We start from the raw sequence: 20,810 nt of genomic DNA on the forward strand, positions 1-20,810 counted from the left end.
TATGCTGTATTTAGTCACTCCACAGGATCCAGCACGCTGAGGGCTGGAACACGTGAGCTCAACAACAACAACAACAACAACAAAAAGCAGAACATTTCAGGCTTAATATCTTACCTAAACTTAAAAGCATGTTTGAGTTCTGCTGTCACAGACAAGTCTGGGAAACTAGGCTTCAGAGTCTCAAACCTCTTCCTCATTTTATGCAGCCAGATCACAGCTTCCCCTGAAACATAGCTGCCAGGGGAGCAGAAGGAAGGGAAGGATGTGCCACCCAGTTTCTGCATAACAGAGAAGTGGCTAGAGGATGAGTCCAGGAACTGAAATCCATGGGTGTTAGTAAATCTCTAGTTCACACTTTCAGAAAAATTTTCCTTGTTTCCAGCCTGTAGACAAAACTGGAGATGGATCCACACAAGCTGGATCACTGGGAAGGAGAAAGTGTGCTGCCAAAGTACCTGCTGAATCTGGTTACTAAATCCTCTACAGAATTCATATAGATTGTATGTGTGCATACAGTCTAAATGATTTGTCTCATAGGCCAGCCCTTAACTTTCTGATCATAGGTCAGCCCTTTAACCACAAGGTTATCCCTTCATTCTTTATGGAACCAAAATGTTTTTATTTTCTCATAAAACTGAGTGATCTTTTTATCAGTGGTTGCTTATGACAGGTGTTAGGAAAGAAATGAGTAGTGGAGAGAAAACTGACTGATGAGTAAGTATGTAGAAATTTGCTGCCTACACTTTGGTTTCTGCTTTTCTGTGAGTGATGCAGAGTTGTTATAAATAGTAACTTATCTCTAAGTGTTTCATTAGAACTACCCAAACTTTTACCTCTCAAGACAGGGATTACTTCTTAAATTCAGCTGCTCAGCTGCTGTTTCTTAAACAAAATCACAAAAATACATCTTGTTTTTCACAGAGACGCGTGGGATCATAATACTTGTGCTTCTGAGCATTAATATTCTGGATTTGATCTGCATTTAAAGCATTATGGCTGGTGAAACAGAGGAAATTCTTCTTTGCTCTGCTTCCAAGTACATTAATTTGACATTGGTAAATAGTTGGAATTGCCTGGGAGATGGCTTTCTTCCACATGCCTTATCTTGGAAAGACAGTGATGGACAAGGCAGTGAAAGCACCAGAGGCAGTGCAAAGGCAGATGTTTATTTAGAAGTGATTGATCCATTCAGAGAGCTTGAAATTGCATTTGAAATCCTGCTCTCCTTTGACTGCTTGTGCTTTAAGGAGAACATACTGGAGAGTGGAGAAAGAGGATTTGGGTTTTCCCACAACCCCAGCTGAGCATTTAGATTAATATACTTTTTTTCAGTGCCAGCCCCAGCCCTCCTCCTGACTCCAGCTGCTGGTTTCTATGCATGCACCTTCCCCCTCCCCTGCCAGAGCAGCAGTTGGAGTGCTTGGATTGAGCACCCTTGGCTAGGGAGATGCTTTGGCTGGAAATAAGTGTTATCTTTCAGCAGGTTATTGTTTGTCTGGGCTGGTTCCCCCATCCAGCTCGTCGGGGCCCTGCATTAGCAATGCAGGAGGGGCTGTGCCCGAGAGGGACTCCAGACACTGCTGGACCTGGGCTGCTGCCAGGTGCCTCTCTGAGACCTGCAGCCATGCTCACCACACCTCTGAGGATGTGGCTGCCACGGTTCACACAGCCCCAGGGAAGTGCCAGGCTGGCCAGGGGAGGGGAGGAGGCTGCAGCTCAGAAATATGGAACTCTATTGAGGCTGACAGGGCTGTGCTGATTTACATTACCTGAGGAGCTGGTGCACGCTTTCTGTATGTCTCCTTGCATGTTTACACTTTAATCACATGCCTCACAACTAGTGATTTTTATAAATATCCTTCTGCCTCTCTGCTGCGGCCCCTCTTGCCACGGGCATTGCTCCCCCTGCCATGTGGCAGCTGGAAGGTCAGAAGGGGCTGTGTGGCACTGGGGAAATGGGCACTGCAGGCCCCAGTGAGACCATTGGCTCCTTCCTCTTTTCAGTGAGGAAATCTCTGGTTTCCTTTGCAGCTGAGGCAAGTATTGCAGATTATGGCAGTCGAGCTGGGTGGGAGTTGACTCTTGAGCAGCTGAGGTCATCTTGCCTCAGTGCTGCAGCTGCACTGACTCCAGGAGCCAAGGCAGGACTCTGCTGTGTAGCCCCAGGGAAGGTGTGATTGCAGAGGGGAGTGAGACTTTCCATGGATAATACTTCCTGTGATTTCTTTGTGGTGTAAGGAAAGAAGCAAGGCAGGTCATCTGAAGCCCTCTGTGGTGTGTGGTGCTGGCAAAGAGAGCAGGGGGAGCCTGAGGCACCGCAGCCTCCCACTGCACCCCGGAGCAAGGGGTGCCGGCCATTCCCCTCCCGGGGTTCACAGCCCTGCTGCAGTCTGGGGTCTCCATGTGTTTGTGTGATAGTGTGGTGTTCTGCTGCTTCAGGGATCCCTGGTGGTTACCAGTGAGAGCCCAAAACAGTGCTTTCCTCCTTTCTGTGGTATTTGGCTTCTGAATTTGTGTGAGGATATTGACTGTCCTTGGTCACTGGAGGTTGGACACGAGCAGAAGGACAGGATGCAGGTGAAGAAAAGCAATAGTGGTTTGCTGGCTTTAATCTCTTAGATTTCTGCTTCACTTGTCCTGTCCTGAGGATTAAACTGATTTCCAAATCATCGTGGGAGTGAATTTTCCCCCTCAGGCTGTTTGTGAGGGATTTCCTTTGCCTTCCCCTGTTATCCACACAAGAGGTCATCTTGGAGCCCTTTACAGCCCTCTGGCCCCAGCCTTTGCACTCTCTGGCCTTTTCCTAAGGCACAAGTTGCAGCTTTCAGTCAGTGCTGACAGATGCCTCGTTTGCTCTGGAGTGCTCTGGCATTCAGTGAACCGTGGCAGCCTGTGGGGACAATGTGCTGGGACCTTTTTGAAATGGTCAAAGCGTTGTGACCCTGATGGTCCCCTCAGGCTACCAGCCCAAAGTCTTAGTGCTGCTTTGGGTACATGAAATTATTAATGGTGAGAAAAACCCGTGGGATGGACTTTCCTAGAAGCTTTGCACCAGCACCCTTAACAGGATTAGGAAGGCTGAACTTCCCAGTGAACGTGTCCACAGATGCACAACAAAAATCAGGATAATCACAATGCTCTAAAAACTCAAACTAGTAGTACAGGCAGTTTAAAGTTAAGTTAAACATGATTTGCCTGAGAAGGTCCCAAACACTTTGTGGTTTCACATGCGTATTTTCCTGTTTTTTTGAATGTTTCAGTTTGTTGTCTGAAAGATAGACAGAGAGGAAGCTGTCTGTGTGACTGTAAAACTGGGGAAGCAGCAAAACTGATTAAACATGAGATGCTGTCAAAAGTATCAAGTGAATAGAGCTGGGAAAAAATAGCTCTTCTTGCTCAGTAGTGTTAGTAAGTTAGAATAAGTAAATATAGACAAAGAAGAACACAGTTTTTCTGCAAGACTGTGACAACATCAGAGCAAACTAGAGTTCTTTCTAAATGCTGGAGAACCTATTAGCGTAAAAATAAGATACCAAAAGACTCTCCTGCAGTTGTTTTATACCTTTAGTTCTATGTATGACTTTGAAAAGACTTTCTAGTAAAGCTAATTCTGGGGTGCTTTCTCAAATTTTCATTCGAGGATTTCACCCTGCTTCCCCTTTTCAGGTCATGAAAGATGCCTTCATTTGTTCATCTGATCTCTCATAGTGACAGCACCATGGGTTTTGTCTTGCCTTTTTTTTCAGTTCTTCAGGGGTCACATGAAATGTATCATTTCAAGCTGGGTTTTTGTGCTACCTACCTTCCAGCATGTCACACTGCGATTCCTTTAGGCAACTTTGTTATGAGATAAATTGAAATATAAAATATGTAGGCGAAAATAGTTGCTTTGTAATGAAGTTGTGATTGACAGTACTTCCCAGGATTAAGTTAAACAGGATTTAAAATTATTAATAAAAATCTATCCCAGTGCTGTAAAATCTGAATTCCTGAGTGGTGGTTGTTTTTACAGCTGTTGCTTATCTGCCCAGCCTTTTCATAACCAGATGTTGTTTTGCTTTCTTTCCTAATAGCACATCAGCATTCAATCCATTGAACCTTTGTGGATTTCTACGTTAGGCAAAAGTGAAATAATAGTCAAGGGAGAAAACTTTACACGTGCATCAGGCATAAAACTGATACTGACTGGAATCACTGGCTGCAAACCAGACGTGTGAGTTAAACTGAAAAATAACCCTATTTACTTTGCATGGTGGAAATTATATCCATTTTGCTCTAGCAATATGGCTCTGTGAACAGTTGTCATATACCTCTCCTCAGCAGAGCAGGGGATGCTCTGCACTCCTTTAGTTATACTTTCACTTTAAATTACCAAAGGATGAAAATTAATTTGGTGTTTGAGTACAACACAAGGGATGGACAGGTTGCCAGTTCTCTCAGTAGCAGTAGGATAGTTTATTATCTGTGGCTCTCTATGCCTTCTAGCAGGCACCAAGAAAGCCTTAGTTTTTGTTTGAATCTCCTCTGCTTCAAAATATTCCTCATATATTCTAGGATTCTGCTTGTAAAGCACAGACACCATGCCAGGAATGAAATCTCTTGTACAACAGCTCCTATTTTTCTCTGTTGATGATCACACTGTGTAAGCCCCTAGATAATTAGGCAGTCTTATTCTGAATCAGTTATTTTCAGGTGCAGCTGCAATGGCTGCCTGTGATTAGGAAGCCTATTTTACATAGCTAGCACTTGAAAAGGTAGTGTTCAATTTTTGCTTCAACCATGAATTTTCAGGGAACCACTGAGAAAAAAGGAGAGAAGGAGGGTAAGACAGGAATTAGAGAGAAAGAGGAAGGAGTGAAAAAAAGGGAGAAAAGAGAGAAAGAAAAAAAGAAAGAAAAGGAAAATGAAGATTTTCATTCTTGACTAGCTCATGGAGCATGCTGTTAGCACAGAGAGGTAGGCAGTAAACAGCAAAATCACACATTGCATTACGTAGCCTCATCCCAGGGTTGATTATCTATACTGTTTTGTGTGATTATTGTCACATAGCAACTTCATTCAAAAGATGCCCTACTTTGTCTCTTCGACTCCCTGCTCTCTCTTTCCACCTCCATCTGGCAGCTCAGACAGAGATTCAGTTCTCTTTTCTCCTTATCTCTTGCTGTAGGCTATAGGCTCCATGTAGTAACACCAATAAGTGGCATCTGTGTTTCAGTGTTTGTTTTCTTTCTTCTCCAGCATTAAAGTCAGAAATGTGCTAAATGATACACAAATGACATTTGCTCTCCCACCAACACGTAAAGAGGCCAAAAGTATATGTATCCAGGCTAATGGGAAAAAATGTTCACCACCAATGACCCTGCATTATGTTTCTCTGCCATCATGTTCTAGAATCACACCAAATACCTCCTGGATCAGGTAAGTTTGTCTTTCTGTACTTCTTGTGTATTTATGCAAATGTAATTGCATTGAGCATATATGAGCCTTCTTCCTTGGCCAGACTGCAGCTGAAGCAAGCTTGGAAGACTGCTGTAACCTGTTGCGTTGGATAAATTTAAGCCTGTGAAGTGATTTAATAGATAGGGTCATAGTAGCTGCAAGATGGATTCTGTAGGCTTCTGCCTACCTCAGGTCTCCTTTATAGAAGTCAAAAGTAGTCTATTCCTACTAAACCTAAACCCAATATATGGATAGCATAAATTCTAACTCCAATTAATTTGATTTCTTGATGCTAATATAGCCTTCATCTGTGAAACTGTATAAAGTGTCAGTGGATTGGAAGTGAAGTGAAAATCATCAGTGCACTGATGTACACAGACTTGCTTTACAGTGTGATTCCCTAAAGCCAAAAGAGCCCTTTTCAAGCCTTTGCTGTGTTCTGTGGGAGACTCACAGACCTGGTGAAAGACTTACAGGGTGGATTTAAAGATATTCTCTGGCACAGCTTTCCACTTGTCCCTCTGCTTTCACAGTTTTTACCTGTTCTCACGTTCTGAACCTGATGTCTGGTCAAGTGAGGATATGAGGTAGTGGGTTGGGCTGGCAGCTACAGCAACTAAGCAGCCAGGATGCACGCCTTCATCTCCAGGTGAGAGGCAGCTCAGGCAGCTGGATATTAATAATACCTTAAGCCACTCCAGCTCTGTAGAGCAGAGATTGTGAGCCCCAGCCCTCAGACACAAGCAGCATTGTGTGCTGAGACAGATGGTCTGAGCACCGCCGAGAACGTTTCCTGTGAGGAGCCTGGCACGATGGGCTTGTCCTGAAGAAGGCAAGAATTAACCACAGGCAGGGCCGTGCTGGGGCAGTGAAACACCACAATGCCCTTTCTTGGAGACAGAATATTAAATCATGGTCAAGTTCTTTGGCTGCTTAAATAGAAAAAAAGGTGAAGAGTCCCTGAAAAGGAGTATGTGTGTGCATGCAATCAATTATTGTGGTTTTGGGGTAGCAAAAGTGTTTACCATGACATTCTGAGGAAATAGTAGAAGTACACTGTTATAGGTCAAGGTATCTTGTTCTGCAGTTCGACTTTATTATGTTGTCTGCTACCAAAGCAAAATGCACTTGAGTAGTTTATTCACAACTGAAACCTCAATGCAGGACATGTCTGTGGGAAGAGAGAAAATATTCTCACCACATTTGTTTATGTTTTGTTTTGCTTTGGTTTTTGCAGTGGTGGTCGCAAAATTACTACAACTGGTAGAAATTTTAATGTGGTGGACAGTGTAATTATTTCAGATGACCAGAGATCAAACCTCACAGTAAGTCTGAACCTCCTTTATAATACCAAACAGAGGTCTCTTAATGCATTAGGTTGGTTTCCTAAGGTTTGAGGAGAAGAGACCTCAATAATTTCCAACCACTTGCACAGACCCTGATGAAATAAATATGACCACTTACAGGATTACAGTTATACACATTCTTAGTACAGAATTACAAGTGCACATAAGCTGCTCTCCTGCATAATTCCCTGAGCTTTTTTTATGCTCTAGGGACAAATCTGTCCTTTTTGAGTCTCCCTAGTCTCCACATATGGAGGAGGGGGTGCTATACTTCCCTCTGGCTCTGTGCAGAAAGCCCAAAGATACCACTGCCTCAGTGAGGGGTAGCTGATGCTGCAGCTGAGGCTGGAGCTGATGTTGGGATGAAACCCTTTCTCCAAGGTTGTGAGGAGGTAAGCACTTTGTTGACCCTTGCAGCACAGAGACCAGAACACAGCAGAATCACCCAGTGGAGTAAACAATGACCCAATGCTACGGTGACTGTAGCAACCCCTTCTCTCAGGAATTGAGTTAGAAAGGGCAAATTCCTAGGAGTGCTGGAGACCTTGTCTCACTCTTCTCTTGTCACCTGCATTGAGGGGAAAGAAGGAAAATTCATTGTCACAATTCCTGTCTCATTGCAAGAAATAGTTATCTTAGCAGTGAGCAATCAGCCTCAAAGCAGTGTGCAGAGTGTGTGACAAATGCACTTAAAGGTAGACATGGGCTCAACACAGAAATTTTTCCAGGTGCTCTGCATGCAGCCCTGATCTCAGAGAACAGGATTAGCAGGTAGCTGTGTGTAGCCAGGAAGATATTAAAATGAATTTGAGTGCCTCTCTTTGTGATTGTACCCACCATTGAGTATTTAATGACTGTGAGAGCTTTGCTATTGCATTTCTAGGTCTCTAGGTGTCCTGGGAATGCATCTGAATATCATTATTTAACGCCAAGCCTGAGCCATGCAACAGAGGGTAAAGTTGTTGATATGATGTTAAAAGTGGATTCTACCTTTATACCATGTGTCAAATTACACTATCACCCAGACCCAGTGTTCATTAACTACCAGCTGCACACTGAACTGGATCCTGATCTGGAATTAAAAATATATGTAAGTTTTGACATAATAAACTACAGTACCTAATTAAAATAGTGCTTGGAGATAATTTTTTTTCTTACTGCATTTAGTGACTGATCATTGCCTTCAATTTTTTCTCTCTAGAAAGAAAATGATAACTTGAATATTTCTAAAACGGAGGTAGAGGTTTATCTATCATATGTGACCGGTGCACAGACCAAAAAGATATGGTTCAGTGTCCAAAATATTACCAAAAAGCCAGACCGCAGCACCATACTGTGCAAATTCAAAAGGGAAGGAACCGACAAGATCGACTTTTCCACTGTGAAAGTTTTTGTAAGTAGAAATCCCTTTTGTTGCAATTCAGCAGTGTTTGAATGTTTATACAAGAGTAGTGCAATGTATCATTATTGTTGTCATGGTACTTGGTAGTACAGTTTTCTTCCTCATATCTAAGCATGCCTGCCTAGCTTAGGCACCACAGATGGACCTGAGTTCATTTTCTGCGGGGTGGTGTCAGAGCTAAGCTTTGCAGGCAGAGCTGAACTCGCTGCTGCTGAGCTCCAGGAGAGCAGCAGCTTGTCACACCTCTTATCTGCAGAGCAGACATCATTGGAACAGCATCTCTGTCTCCAGGAGAGCCCCTCATCTTAGATCTGTAAGCAATCTAATTCTCCAGTGTGGCCACAAGGAAAAAGATTGTGTTCTCCCAGTCACTTTTTCTTACTGAAGTAAGTAAGGATCTGTCTCAGAGATCACCGATGAGACAGGAGTCATTTCTGGATGAAAAAGGGGGTGAAATTCAATGTGCACTGGGAAAGCTAAAATGCTTTGAGCGTGTGGCACAAAGCCAGGCCCAAATATAAGGACATTAGCATGGATGTCAAAGCTGAATTGCAGCTTAAGATATTTGCTCCATGAATAAGATGAAGATACAAAAATTTTAAATGCTATGATTACCATTTATGAAGGAGAAAAATTATGCCAGACTCTTATTGCAGTGTATGGTGGTATAAAACTGAAATAACTCTATTGACTTCAAGGCATATGGCTCATAGTAAAGATTAACAAAGCTATTCTTGATTTTTTATCACTTTTAACTGATCCCCCATCTGTGGATCCTGCCATCTGAGCCAGTTATGGCATGGAAAAGCCTTTCTGAATTTGCTGTTGCATTTAAAAATCAGTGTTGCCCTGCTCTATCACATGCTCATTCTGCAAACTTCATAGAAGTGACTGTCATAGAAAGGCCACCACTTCACTAAAGCAAATCAAATGCAATAGTTATCATGTACCATTGCACTTCTAGTACCTTAAAATTTTTTTTCCAACATAAGAAAAATATGGAAGTAGCAAATCCTCACATTTTTGTAAAACCTAATGAATAGATCATCATAGAAGAAGTAGGGCCACGGAAAAAAGGATAAGATGGGTATAAAATATAAGTTTGACTCAAGAATAAATGTATCTCTGGCCTTAGTTTTCCAGAAGAAAGAAGGTATTGAGTGTGGGTTCAAAGACAGAATGATCAGTCTGCATGAAGGTGTCAGAGTAGAAAATGCAATTCTTGTGACAGAAGGAAGATTCAGATAGATCAAAAGGCTCAAGACAGCAGGAGCAGGATCATTCCCATCATAGCACTAGGGGAAAACTGACACATGACAATGTAGGCTTAGTAGGAAAGATTTTAAATAAAACAGAGGTCAGGAGATGTACTGTATGACTGGAGAGCAGCAAATAAAAACCCAGTATTTTAAATTGGAAAAAAACCCAAACCCTAGGCAAATGGAGGCTTGCTGATTTAATCCTAGCTCTATGTAACACTTGAGTATGTATTCTGAATTACTCATGAAAGACCTGGAGGTAAGTGGAAAATGGGATAATTGTCAAAATCCTTTTAATGAAAGCAGATCGTGCTAGATATCTTTATTTTCTAAGATGAGTGATTTCCCCAAGAACACAAAAGCTATAGTACCTGGAAGTCATTCAGTAAACTATTTAACATGGTGATTATGAGGGCACCAGGGGTTAGAAAAATCACATGCTGTGTGTGGGAGCTGGCTCTGGGCAATGCTGATATTCATACAGATATTCTTTAATATCACCACTGACTTGAACACAAAAATAAGGCATGCACTGCTAACACTTGCTGATGACATAAAGCTCAGAGGCATTACTGGGCCAGAGAAGGTTTTATAATGTCATGCAGGAAAATGAAATTAATTTAGGAATAGGAACTGGATTAATTCAGGTGTACCTTACATAGTCTGGGATTCCTAAGCAAGAAAAAAGATAAGGAAAGAAATGAGACCACTAGATAGGAAGGTTATGGTGAAGAATAAAGATAATAGAAATATGAGCAGATAATTAAGCAAATGCTTTGTCTTACTTTTCAACAAGGATGAGTAAAAGAAATTCCTGCCTTAGGAAGTCTTCAGTTGGACATGAGAAGTCTAGAAAAGTAGATGTATTAGCACAGGATGGGTAATGTATTTAGCTACTATTGCGTTTGAGCCTTGGAAAAAGCTAATGGGAAGTCACAGAAGGAAGCCACAGACCAGAACTTTGCATAGGAACTGTGAAAACATAGAAACATCAGAGGAAGAAGTAACGTTTGATGAAGGAAACAGATCTGCTTTGTCTTCTGTTCCTTGTAGCCCTGGAAATATAAAGGCTGTATCCTTCCAGCCCTGTGGGGTTTTTTTGCTTTCTTATGTCTGTATAGCTGTGATGTGAGTATCCATTTGGCAGTCTGCAGCTGCCCTGGCTGCTCACCTCCTGTGACAAGCCACTGATTGCAATCACCAGATCTCTGCCTTCCCTGCTGTAACCCAAAATAATTTCAACTCAACCCTCCTTTTCAATTATCTCAAGCTCATTTCTATCCCTGGCACTTGGTGGTATTCTTTTTATGTGCCAAAACATATTTTTATGTCTAGCCTGTTTATAGTTTTAGCTACCCTTTATTTATGTGCTTTTGCAGTCCTCTTTCAGATCCTCCTTGGTGAAATTTCCTCTGCCATAATTATCAGTGGTAAATGCCTCAGTTTGGCATTTGGCAGACTTCAGCACTTTCATGTGTCCCTAAGAATTAATGCCTGTCCTGCCTTTGACAAGCCCATGGCTGGGGGATGTTGTACATGTATTGTAACACTTCATGTACAGGTTGTACGTGTATTGTATGTTGCATTTTTTCTTAACAACTCTCAGGAACAACGTCCTACATAAAGAGGTTGAAACTTCCTCAGAGAAATAGGGAAGAGGGCTATAGGCCAGGTGTCTCTGAAAAGTTCTACTTCCCTCATTCTTATTATGAGTCTTACGTTACTTTTCTGCTCAGCAGAGTAACACTGTGAGTGCAAACACATGTCTTCCTTGTTTCAAAATGCCAAAATGTTTAGCAGGGACTCTGAGTGCATGAACCACTTGGCCCAGATGAAGGCCACATCTTGCCTTTCATTTGAGGGCTCTACTTTGCAGCAAGAGCATGACAAAATTTGGTGGTACATAAGGACTTCTAAATTTTTTCATCATTGCTCTGTTACCCTGCTTAAACATCAAATACAATAACAGTTAAGTTAATGTTGGTTCATGTGCATGTTGCTGAACCTCTGCTATTATTCCCAATAATCTTCCATTGTCCTTATGTGCCTTAAATACTTTTTTAAAATACATTAAATATCATTTTAAGTATTGATGTAATGCCTGTCCTCTATTAACACAGCCATTGCTTTTCTTTAGGTCAAATTAGGAAATTTTGAGCATGAAGTCAAACCAACATCATCACACATATATTTATATGTTCTTATTTTGCTACCTATTGTGGTGGGTGTCATTATAGGTAAGTACAATACTGTATTATCAGCTTTTGATTTGCTGAAGGGTATGATCATGACACAGACACTATACAGACTCACCTGTCTGGAACTGTCACAAACAGTCTGGTGATTTTACCCTGTTCCCCATAAGAGTGGACAAAGTTAGCTCTGTTCTGGTGGTGAAGTCCTAATTGTCAGACAGCAGCACGTCACAAGCACCTTACAAGGCAGTATTTCTGTCTGTTCTGCTGGGATTGCTCACTTTCACTTCATGAAGCAAGCTACAGAACTGACATCCTTGAGTCACAGCTTGGTCCCTTCCAGCTGTCAGAGCTCAGCTACCCTCCTGTGACTGGGGCAGACGTACCCTACAAACTGCTTATCCTCAGTCAGTATTTGTGGTGTTTCTGCGCAGTCTCATTTGGATGATTCATGAATTTGTGGGTCATTACTAAACTGAGGGAGGTAAATAGTTATCCCCTTCTCTTCTTGGTGCTCCCTTTTTTTTTCTGAGTCTTTTTACCTGGTTATATATTTGATAAATTTGTCAATCCAATTTATTTCAATAAGTATAGGTGTTTGTTCATTTGGTTGATTGCTTTTTTTTAAAGTTCCTTTTAAAAAGGAACCATATGTCATGCCTTTATTCTCTCTAAATAAGCTTTAGAAAAGTTAACAATTTGTAAGTGGATTTTCTCTTCAAAATTGTTTTTTTTGTTTAATCAGTGCTACCTTGAGTAGGTTGCTATTAGTAGAGTCTGTGTCTCACTGTGCAGACTGTATATAACAGGGTGTGCTGCATTTTCAAATAAAGTTGGATTGGCAATTGAAGACCTTGTTAAAAGGAATGATTTTTCTAAAGATTGGGATATATATAGATATCCAGATAAAGACTGCAATATATAGAGATATCCAGATACCCATGGGGTTCATGGGTACTAGTGCAGGGACAACAATAAAACACTAATTGTGCAAATATACATTAACCTTTAAGTTTCTTGATAATAAATTATGTCTTTTATAGGAGTTTTCTGTTCTGTGATTTCTGTCCTCAGAGTCTTTTTTCCTTCCTTTTAGCGGCATTCATAGTTACTAGATACAAATCCAAAGAGTTAACTCGTAAACAGAGTCAGCAACTTGAGCTGCTGGAGTACGAGATTCGGAAGGAAATACGCGAGGGTAGGTCTGCAGCTTATTTTCTGAACTGGAACTGTCAAGAAGCTCACATTATGTAAACATTTTCCTTTCGTAGCTGTTAGAAAATTTTTGTGTTGTATCAGAGTTCCTGTTTAATATTGGATGCACTGCAGTAGCAGATAGCACTGAGCTAATAGGATTGCATGTAGCATTTCCTTCAACAAAAAAGTAGATTGCTGCTTTCCAGCTCATAAGGGCTTCAGCTGTAAAAACAGACCCTTTTCCCTGAAAAGTGTTTTTGAAAGAATATCTACTGGGGCCAAGTTATAATTGTGATTTTGTGTCAACTAAACTAACTCTCTGGGTGGGGATGGGGTGCTTTTTCAGGATTTGCTGAACTGCAGATGGATGAATTAGATGTGGTGGACAGTTTTGGAACGGTTCCCTTCCTTGACTACAAACACTTTGCTCTTAGAACTTTCTTTCCAGAGGTAAATGTTTACAAGTCTTTCAGTTGTCAGCCCTGACTAATAGTAAAAAAAAACGAGGAAGGTCAGGATCAAATAACTAAAAAAATACTACACAGTAATTGCACTTTGTTCTCACAAGAAACTTTTCTTAAATCAAGAATTACCAAAGAACACTTAAATACATCTCTATATTTAGCCAAGACTTTGTGCTGTAGATAAAGCAATATTCTTGAATTTTCAAGGGTTGTGTGTGTCCATTTATTTTTGTTCAGCCTCACTGAGCTGCTTGCCTTTCAGGCCATCCTAACTGAGCAATAATTTATCCATTGCTTTTTTTTTTCCCATGCTTTCACTTCCAATGCTATAGCTAATTAAAGTAACAGTCAGGCTAACTAACATGCTAGCCAACATCATGACACTTCCTAATTAGACTTGTGGGATGAAGAAATGGCTCTAAGATGGTGCTGACTTTCTACACCAAGGTGCTGACAGCAATAGTAAGATGTTGATTCAAAGGGGTGCAGCTGAAATGCTTAGAAATGGCACAAGTAGTTAAGTGTATTCCAGTTTAGGGGCAGATATTTTCAGTGTTCATTGAAGCAGTTTGTGCCACTGCATCAGATGACCAAAGAGGTGTTCTCTTGAATGTTTTACCCCTCTTACTATTTTTTTTTTTTTGCCTGTGTGGTACATTATGAGGCTGATTTGCCTTTGCCACAGCTTTCAATATTATATTGTGACGGTAACCAGTGCTTACAAGCATTTATCCAATTGGCAGAAGCTGTGATCTCAGCTGGTGACATTTTCCTGTATGACTGACACCAGGAAGCAGAAGTTTGGTTAGTTTAGGGCATAACTGGTATGGATGTGAATTATCTACCAGGCATCATGTATTACTCATCACTGCTGCAGCCAAGTCTGCACACTGCTTCACTTCATTGCTGTTTGTGATCCTAGCAAAGGCTACTGTGATAAAGTTAAACACATGTGGTAGTGCAGAATCAGGGCCTTTGGCCAAATACCAGACACCAAGGCAGAATAATATTTAGCAATTACAAATGTAAAATCCCTGTATCATTTGAGTCCAGTTCTCACACCAAAGGACACTGGGAATATCTCTGCTGGTACTAATGTTATGCCCCCAGCTTAATTTTTAGAGGGTCACCAGGTGGTTTGAAGAAAGTGGAAAAGAAACTTTACTTCCTGCATCTCTTTCCTTTTTGTTTGTTTTGTTGCCAGGCATATTAGCATTAAAATAGCAGGTTTTTTTCTTAAAAATATACCTTTTCCTATACTTTCCCTTGTCAAAACAGTAACAGTCTGTAGAAGCTGACTCAGTGGAAATGCTGTGTTCTATGCAAATGAAAAGTTAAGAAAAAAAAGGTATAAAATTTGCCACTCTGCTGCAGTCTGTTAAGTAAGCATGGGAAGGGCTCCGGTTTTGCCTTGGTGAGTCTCATGCCACTGCACATCCTGGAAATTATTTCAGTTGGATTTTGTCTCAGTCTGAAATACTTATCCCACAAAGGTACACTTGCTACTGTTAGCTCTCTACAAATATACGGTGTCAGGCAAGTTACTTAAACTGTTGTATTCCAATTTCTTCTGCTAAGTACTTACTGTTTACACTGCAGTAGTGTCCAAACATGCCTTGTGCTGTGAATGGTGCAGAAAAGCAGTGCTCCACTGAACAAATATTATAGAAGAACAGAAAAGCCAGTGGGGTATATATTGGAACTGAGTGTCAGAAGGGTTGACAGGAGGGTCAAAGTGACAAACCACACTTCCTTCACTAACCACATGCGTTTGAATGATGTCCATATTGCACTCTTTGTGCTCTCCAGTGTGATTGATGGGCTTTGTCTCATCCAATCTAAGCTGTTTAAGCATGGAAATTGAAGCTATTGACTGAGCATCTTCTGTAGTCAGTGCAGAGATGGGCAGCTCAGGAAAGCAATTCATCCTGTTTGTCTGAGGCACCTCCCTTAGGATGGGACAAGTTGCTTAAACAGGGACTCCCATACCTCAAATGAAGAGTGATCCACCCCATCTTTGTTCTGCTTCCCACTGCTTCAGTTTTCTATATTTGATCTGGCTTAATAGCTTTTAATGCTTGTAGGTCTTAAATGGATTTTATATCTATTCTTAAAATGTTCTTGATGCTAAGCCTGATTTTGGCTGTGCTTGTTAAATTCATCTTATTATTTCTGTTTTCCTTCAATTTCACAAATTGTTTGGTTTAATGCTCCAATCCCTGTTCCCTGTTCCCAGACATTTTTAATCTTTAACACAGTTCTGGTTCTTTCACTCTGTGTGTGCATGTGTGTGTGTGTGTGTGTGTGTCTTTTATTGGTAGTTGGTGTTACGGTTGCTAAAGAAGTTTTGGAGAAATGGGAATAGCCAGTGGAGGAAGAGGAATAAGAGTTTGGTAGGATAGAATAGAGCAGGAGGGATGAGGAAAAGGAGGGATGAACAATCAGGTATGTAGATGAAAGATTAGATGTGAGATGCCAGTTTGTGCTCACAGCCCCAAGTCAGTCATACCCAGGGCTGCATCAAAAAGAAGCATGGCCAGAAGGCTGAGGGAGGTGATTCTCCCTCTCTGCCCTGTGAGACCCCACCTGGAGCACTGCATCCACCTCTGAGGTTCCCCAGCACAAGGAAGGCAGCCCTTCAGTTAAAATGGGGCTCACAAGAAAGATGGAGACAGACTTTTTACCAGGGCCTGTAGTGATGGGACAAGGGCTAATGGTTTTAAACTGAAAGATGATAAACTTAAATTGAACATAAAGAAGTTTCTTATGATGATGATAAGGCCCTGAAACAGGTTGTGCAGAGCAGTTGTAGAAATGTTCAATGCTAGATTGGATTTACATAGCCTGGTCTAGTAGAAAGATAACCCTAACCACAGCAGTGGGGTGGAACTAGATGATCATTAAGGACCCTTATGACCCAAACTATTCTGTGGTTCTGTAAGGAAACTAGGGGCTGCCAGCATGACAAATAAAGCAGATGACAGTAAATGGTGTAGATCTGTTGCTCAAGAGGCTTTGACAAGGTGTTTGAGAACTTTGAGGGCTTCCTTTTGTGTGAGAGCTTTTGCTAGGACTGGATGTGTGGTGGCACCTGTGCCTCAGTGGAGACTGCCAGCACGGACGTCCTGGTGAGTTCATTAGTGAATATTCATGGGGTGCCTTGCCATGAATGGAAGCAGATGAGCTCGAGTGTCACTTGGTTAACAGCAGCCCTGTGTACCCAAGGCTGTCGCTGCCAGCCAGGAAGGATGCAGCCTGCAGCACCCCAGCACATTTGCAGATGACAGAGACACACAGCTCTTCCTGGGGAGCACTGGTTGACTGCTGTGCTAGTGCAGCTCAGCAGCATTGAGTAACACACACAGCACGTTGAAGATGGTACCAGGTCATTTATGAGAGCTCACTTTCCTGTGAGCTTTGGCAGCAACTTTGCAGAAGTTACTGTGTAGAGTTTTTATATTGTATCTGCTAGAAGTTGACATTTCCATTGTTTTGTTTCGAGTGGTATCAGGAACATGCTTGGCATGTTAAACATACATGTGTTAAAAACTTCTGGTGTACTTGTGAATGATAAATATCCCCTTATATTTTAGTCAGGAGGCTTTGCATCCATCTTCAGTGAAGAAATGCCCCAGGTAAGCTGATGTAGTGTGATATGCCTTAATTAATTAATTTATTTTTCAAGAGTGATTGTATCCCTTCTCTCAGTGTTGTCCTAGAACACATCAGCTTGCATTTTCAGTATGTTCCCTTTCCTTCTGGAGGAGGGGTACATGGATTTAAATGTAAAAGGAGTTTGAAGTGTAAGGTGCTGTTATCCAATGTGTATTTACTTAGATAAAACAGAATCTCATCGTGGGAACTGATGGGCAAACTCAACTGTTAGCATTGCTTTGTGTATAGGGCAGAAAATGTATGCTCTGCACGTGTATATTCTGTGCTGTACACAAACATAAATGCATTTTAGGTAAAATCCTGAGACACCTTAAATAAATGCAAAGTTCCCACTGATTTGAATGAGGCCGGGATCTTATCCCATATGTTTCTATCAATTTTTTATGAGCATTAAGAATCCATCATAGCCAAACTACAGTTTGCTTATTTTTGTTTAACTATTCCAGAGCAGAGACCAAACGAGCAAGGATGAAAGCTTCAACATGTTGCATGCTTTAATTTGTAACAAGAACTTTCTTGTTACTCTCATTCACACCCTTGAAAAGCAGAAAAATTTCTCTGTGAAAGACAGGTATAGTATGATTATGTTTATCATCTTCAAGAAAAAGAATTAGCAGGAAAAAACAACATGGGTTGTGGCACACAAATGTATTTGCTACTTTTTGCAAAAATAAGCTTGCGGTACTCTGGAGCATTTTTCCTTCTCCATCTGTACTCACTGAGGAAGAAAAAACATTGCCATTAAAACAAGCAATTAAAGAGAAATTGGAATGTTTGTACATATAAACAAAGAGGCAAAGGAGCAGAAAAGCTTAGTTCAAAACTGTAAACACTTCCTGCAGTTAGATCAACAGTTCTACAGTTTAGAAATGTTCTGTCACTGAAGCAGGTGTTGTTCTGCAAAATTAAATTTAGAGACACACATTCTGTGTTTAAAAAATAATCACAAGAGCAGATGGACTTGCATTTTTTATATTTTTGTAGAGAACAGTGGACAGTTTATGTGCCTAAGGAGGAAGAAATTAGGATATGAACTGTACTAAAATGTGTTTCATTTATTAAAGATGACTGGGAAGAGAAATTCCAGAATTAGAGCATTCTTTTTTTTTGCCCCCACAGGTGCTTGTTTGCATCCTTCTTGACTATTGCATTGCAAACTAAGCTCGTTTATCTGACCCATATTTTGGAAGTACTGACAAGGGACTTGATGGAGCAATCGAGCAACGTGCAGCCTAAGCTCCTGCTCAGACGAACTGAATCTGTGGTAGAAAAATTGCTGACAAACTGGATGTCTGTCTGTCTTTCTGGATTTCTCCGGGTACGTGTCCATCTTTTCACTGCATAAGATATGCAGAGAATTTCTTTCATTGATTTTTTCCATAGGAGTTGTCAGAGGGGTCAGTTTAAAGCATTCCGTCTAGCATTTAGCATTATGAGTGTGCATGGTTTAGGTGGCTTAGCTGGCTGTCATCAGCAGAACTCAGGAAAAGAGCACATCTCCAAGCAATGGTTGTGTCATGTATTTGGCCAAGATTTGGGTAATTTTGTAATTCCAGCATATCCTTTTCTCATACCAGACATTTCAGCCCGGTGAGATGTATTGTGATCATATTAAAAGACTGATACACTTGTATCTATGCAAGTTGTTGGAAAGCTACCAAGAAATGGAGATTTAGGGAGTACCATCCTTTGGAAAGCTAAACTTCTTTCCAAACTTTTCAACCTCCAAGCAGAATTGCAGATTTCAAAATCTAAATTACTTCAAATGAAAACAAAATAAGCGTTTAGTTTCATTTTAATGTTTGTTTCTTTTAGTAACCTGATAGCACTTTGTTCTTGGTTTCAGTGCTTGGTTACTCTTCCTGTCTCTCTTATCAATGTGATGCTATCACGCTGTTGGTATTACTCTCATCAGTGCTTGCATTAGTAGAGCAGCAGAATTGTTTGAGGCTCAGCAGTTCACAGTGGTTTCCTGGAACCAAGGAGAGTGCCAAGGAACTGTCAGAGATATGTTCTCAATGCACCAGGCATTTTTACAGAGCTGTGCTAGTGAGACGCCTTAGCCGGGCTGCAGGAATGGTGTCACGTGGAAACAGAGACACATCCTTCCTTTCTCAGGTGCTTTCCTGAGCCCTGGGGTTTAGGCAGGAGAGGAAATCCCCGGGTTCATTTCCTCTTTTGCTGATACACCAGGATAAGTCCCACCAGCTTGCTCCCAAGACATTTTTCAGAGACAAAAAGGGGAGACACCAATTCAAAAGGAAACTAGTTGTTAGCTTGTTTTCTCAAAAGACTGAAAATGGAAGAAATAGCTGAAGTATGCATGTGAACATGTGCATGTCTCACCCCCCACCCACTCTTTGGTGGAACTAGGAAATGTCTGCCAGGTGGAGTAGGAGCAGCTTGTCTGTAGTGTGCTTGTGCACAGCAAGGGGCTGTGAGCTATCTTGCCACTCACTCCAGATGTCCCTTGCTATTTGCATCAGACTTTCTCACTGAAAAGCAAAAGATGGAGGTTAAACAAATAACTAGATAAATCTGCTTGGAGGCATTTTATTTTCTAATTGCAAGATAATGAGTTACTTAAAAGGAAATAACACCATTTGTTACACTTGATTTTTTTTCTAGTTATTCATGCTCATTTAATGAATACAAAAATAAGTGTTTCTTGTATTTTTTTCCTGACCTAGGAGACAATTGGTGAACCTTTCTATTTGCTGGTGACAACCCTCAATCAGAGGATAAACAAAGGACCTGTTGATGCAATAACTTGCAAAGCCCTGTACACTCTTAACGAAGACTGGCTGCTGTGGCAAGTGTCTGAATTCAAAACAGTGGTATGTTTGCCAGCTTCTGTTTCCTCCAGGCATGGACAGCTGTAATGTTTTCTCTGTTTCTAAGAAGCTAAAATAAGGCTCCTAAGACACTGAGGTAGTGGTTAAGTGCCCAGATAGTAAAATTGTTATTGCTGACGAAGTTTCCAAATATGGTGAGAGTTCAACTAGCTGGTGTTTCTCTGATATACATTTCACAAACAGCACTTACTCCTCACTTCACAGCATGCATTAATCACCAAAGAGTAGGTTTAATGAAGTCTCAGGATATTAAGAAAATCATTCCTATTTTAAAGTATACTACAAAAATATAAACATGCTTAGAATTTAAACTGAACTACACTTCATGAATGAATGAAAGAATGGAATACAGAGGGGTTTTTTTCTATTGTGTTTACTTGTGACTAATCTTCAGGCAATGATTTGCTGTGGGTTTCCATATTATTAGCACCAAATCATCTTCAAATTAGCATGGTTACAGTATGGTGGATTTTACTTAGTTGCTTGGTTAAAACCAATATATTTGGGAAGTCTAGCTAAGCTTCTGAACTTTACCATAGATGTTTTTGCCTTTCTCAAAGCACCTTAGAAGTACTTCCTGTTTTCCAGTTGCACCCAAACATCTTTGAAAGCTGGAGTTCCCTTACTGATTGTCATTTTGAAACTGAGATGAGAAGGCATAGCAGGATTATTGGAGCATGTAAAAAATGTGGAGCATGTAAAAATTGTGGCTTTTAGAGCAGGAGGTCTGAAAAGGGTTTTTAGAATAGCCAGAGCACTCTTCTGCTCCAGAGTTTCCAAGTGATTTTAGGTCTGAGAACTTTAAAATGTGCATTTCCAGTTATTTTTGTAGCTTCCTTGCTTCTTAACTCCTGGCTTCCAGAGTGATGTGACATAATGAGGAGTATGAAAAGTGCTGCTGAAGAGTGGGCTTCACACCTTGGGAACAGAAATTGGCAGGCAGCAATGGCCACAGCAAGGACAGTTCAAGTGCTGTCC

The 20,810-nt window shown here is 41.0% G+C and overlaps 1 protein-coding gene across 1 annotated transcript in view; it reads left to right on the forward strand.

Moving 5' to 3' along the window:
• The window catches only part of PLXNC1 (plexin C1), a 70,482-nt gene that overhangs the window by 26,579 nt on the left and 23,093 nt on the right, over positions 1-20,810 (forward strand). The window contains exons 10-21 of the mRNA XM_018910426.3: positions 4,074-4,213; positions 5,239-5,418; positions 6,677-6,764; positions 7,669-7,875; positions 7,987-8,178; positions 11,584-11,683; positions 12,738-12,839; positions 13,185-13,288; positions 16,896-16,937; positions 17,424-17,548; positions 18,097-18,295; positions 19,668-19,814. Coding sequence (XP_018765971.3) covers positions 4,074-4,213; positions 5,239-5,418; positions 6,677-6,764; positions 7,669-7,875; positions 7,987-8,178; positions 11,584-11,683; positions 12,738-12,839; positions 13,185-13,288; positions 16,896-16,937; positions 17,424-17,548; positions 18,097-18,295; positions 19,668-19,814 — 1,626 coding nt within the window. The remainder of the gene's footprint in view (positions 1-4,073; positions 4,214-5,238; positions 5,419-6,676; positions 6,765-7,668; positions 7,876-7,986; positions 8,179-11,583; positions 11,684-12,737; positions 12,840-13,184; positions 13,289-16,895; positions 16,938-17,423; positions 17,549-18,096; positions 18,296-19,667; positions 19,815-20,810) is intronic.

This window comes from Serinus canaria, chromosome 1A, assembly GCF_022539315.1.
Source record: "Serinus canaria isolate serCan28SL12 chromosome 1A, serCan2020, whole genome shotgun sequence".
Lineage (NCBI taxonomy): Eukaryota > Metazoa > Chordata > Aves > Passeriformes > Fringillidae > Serinus > Serinus canaria.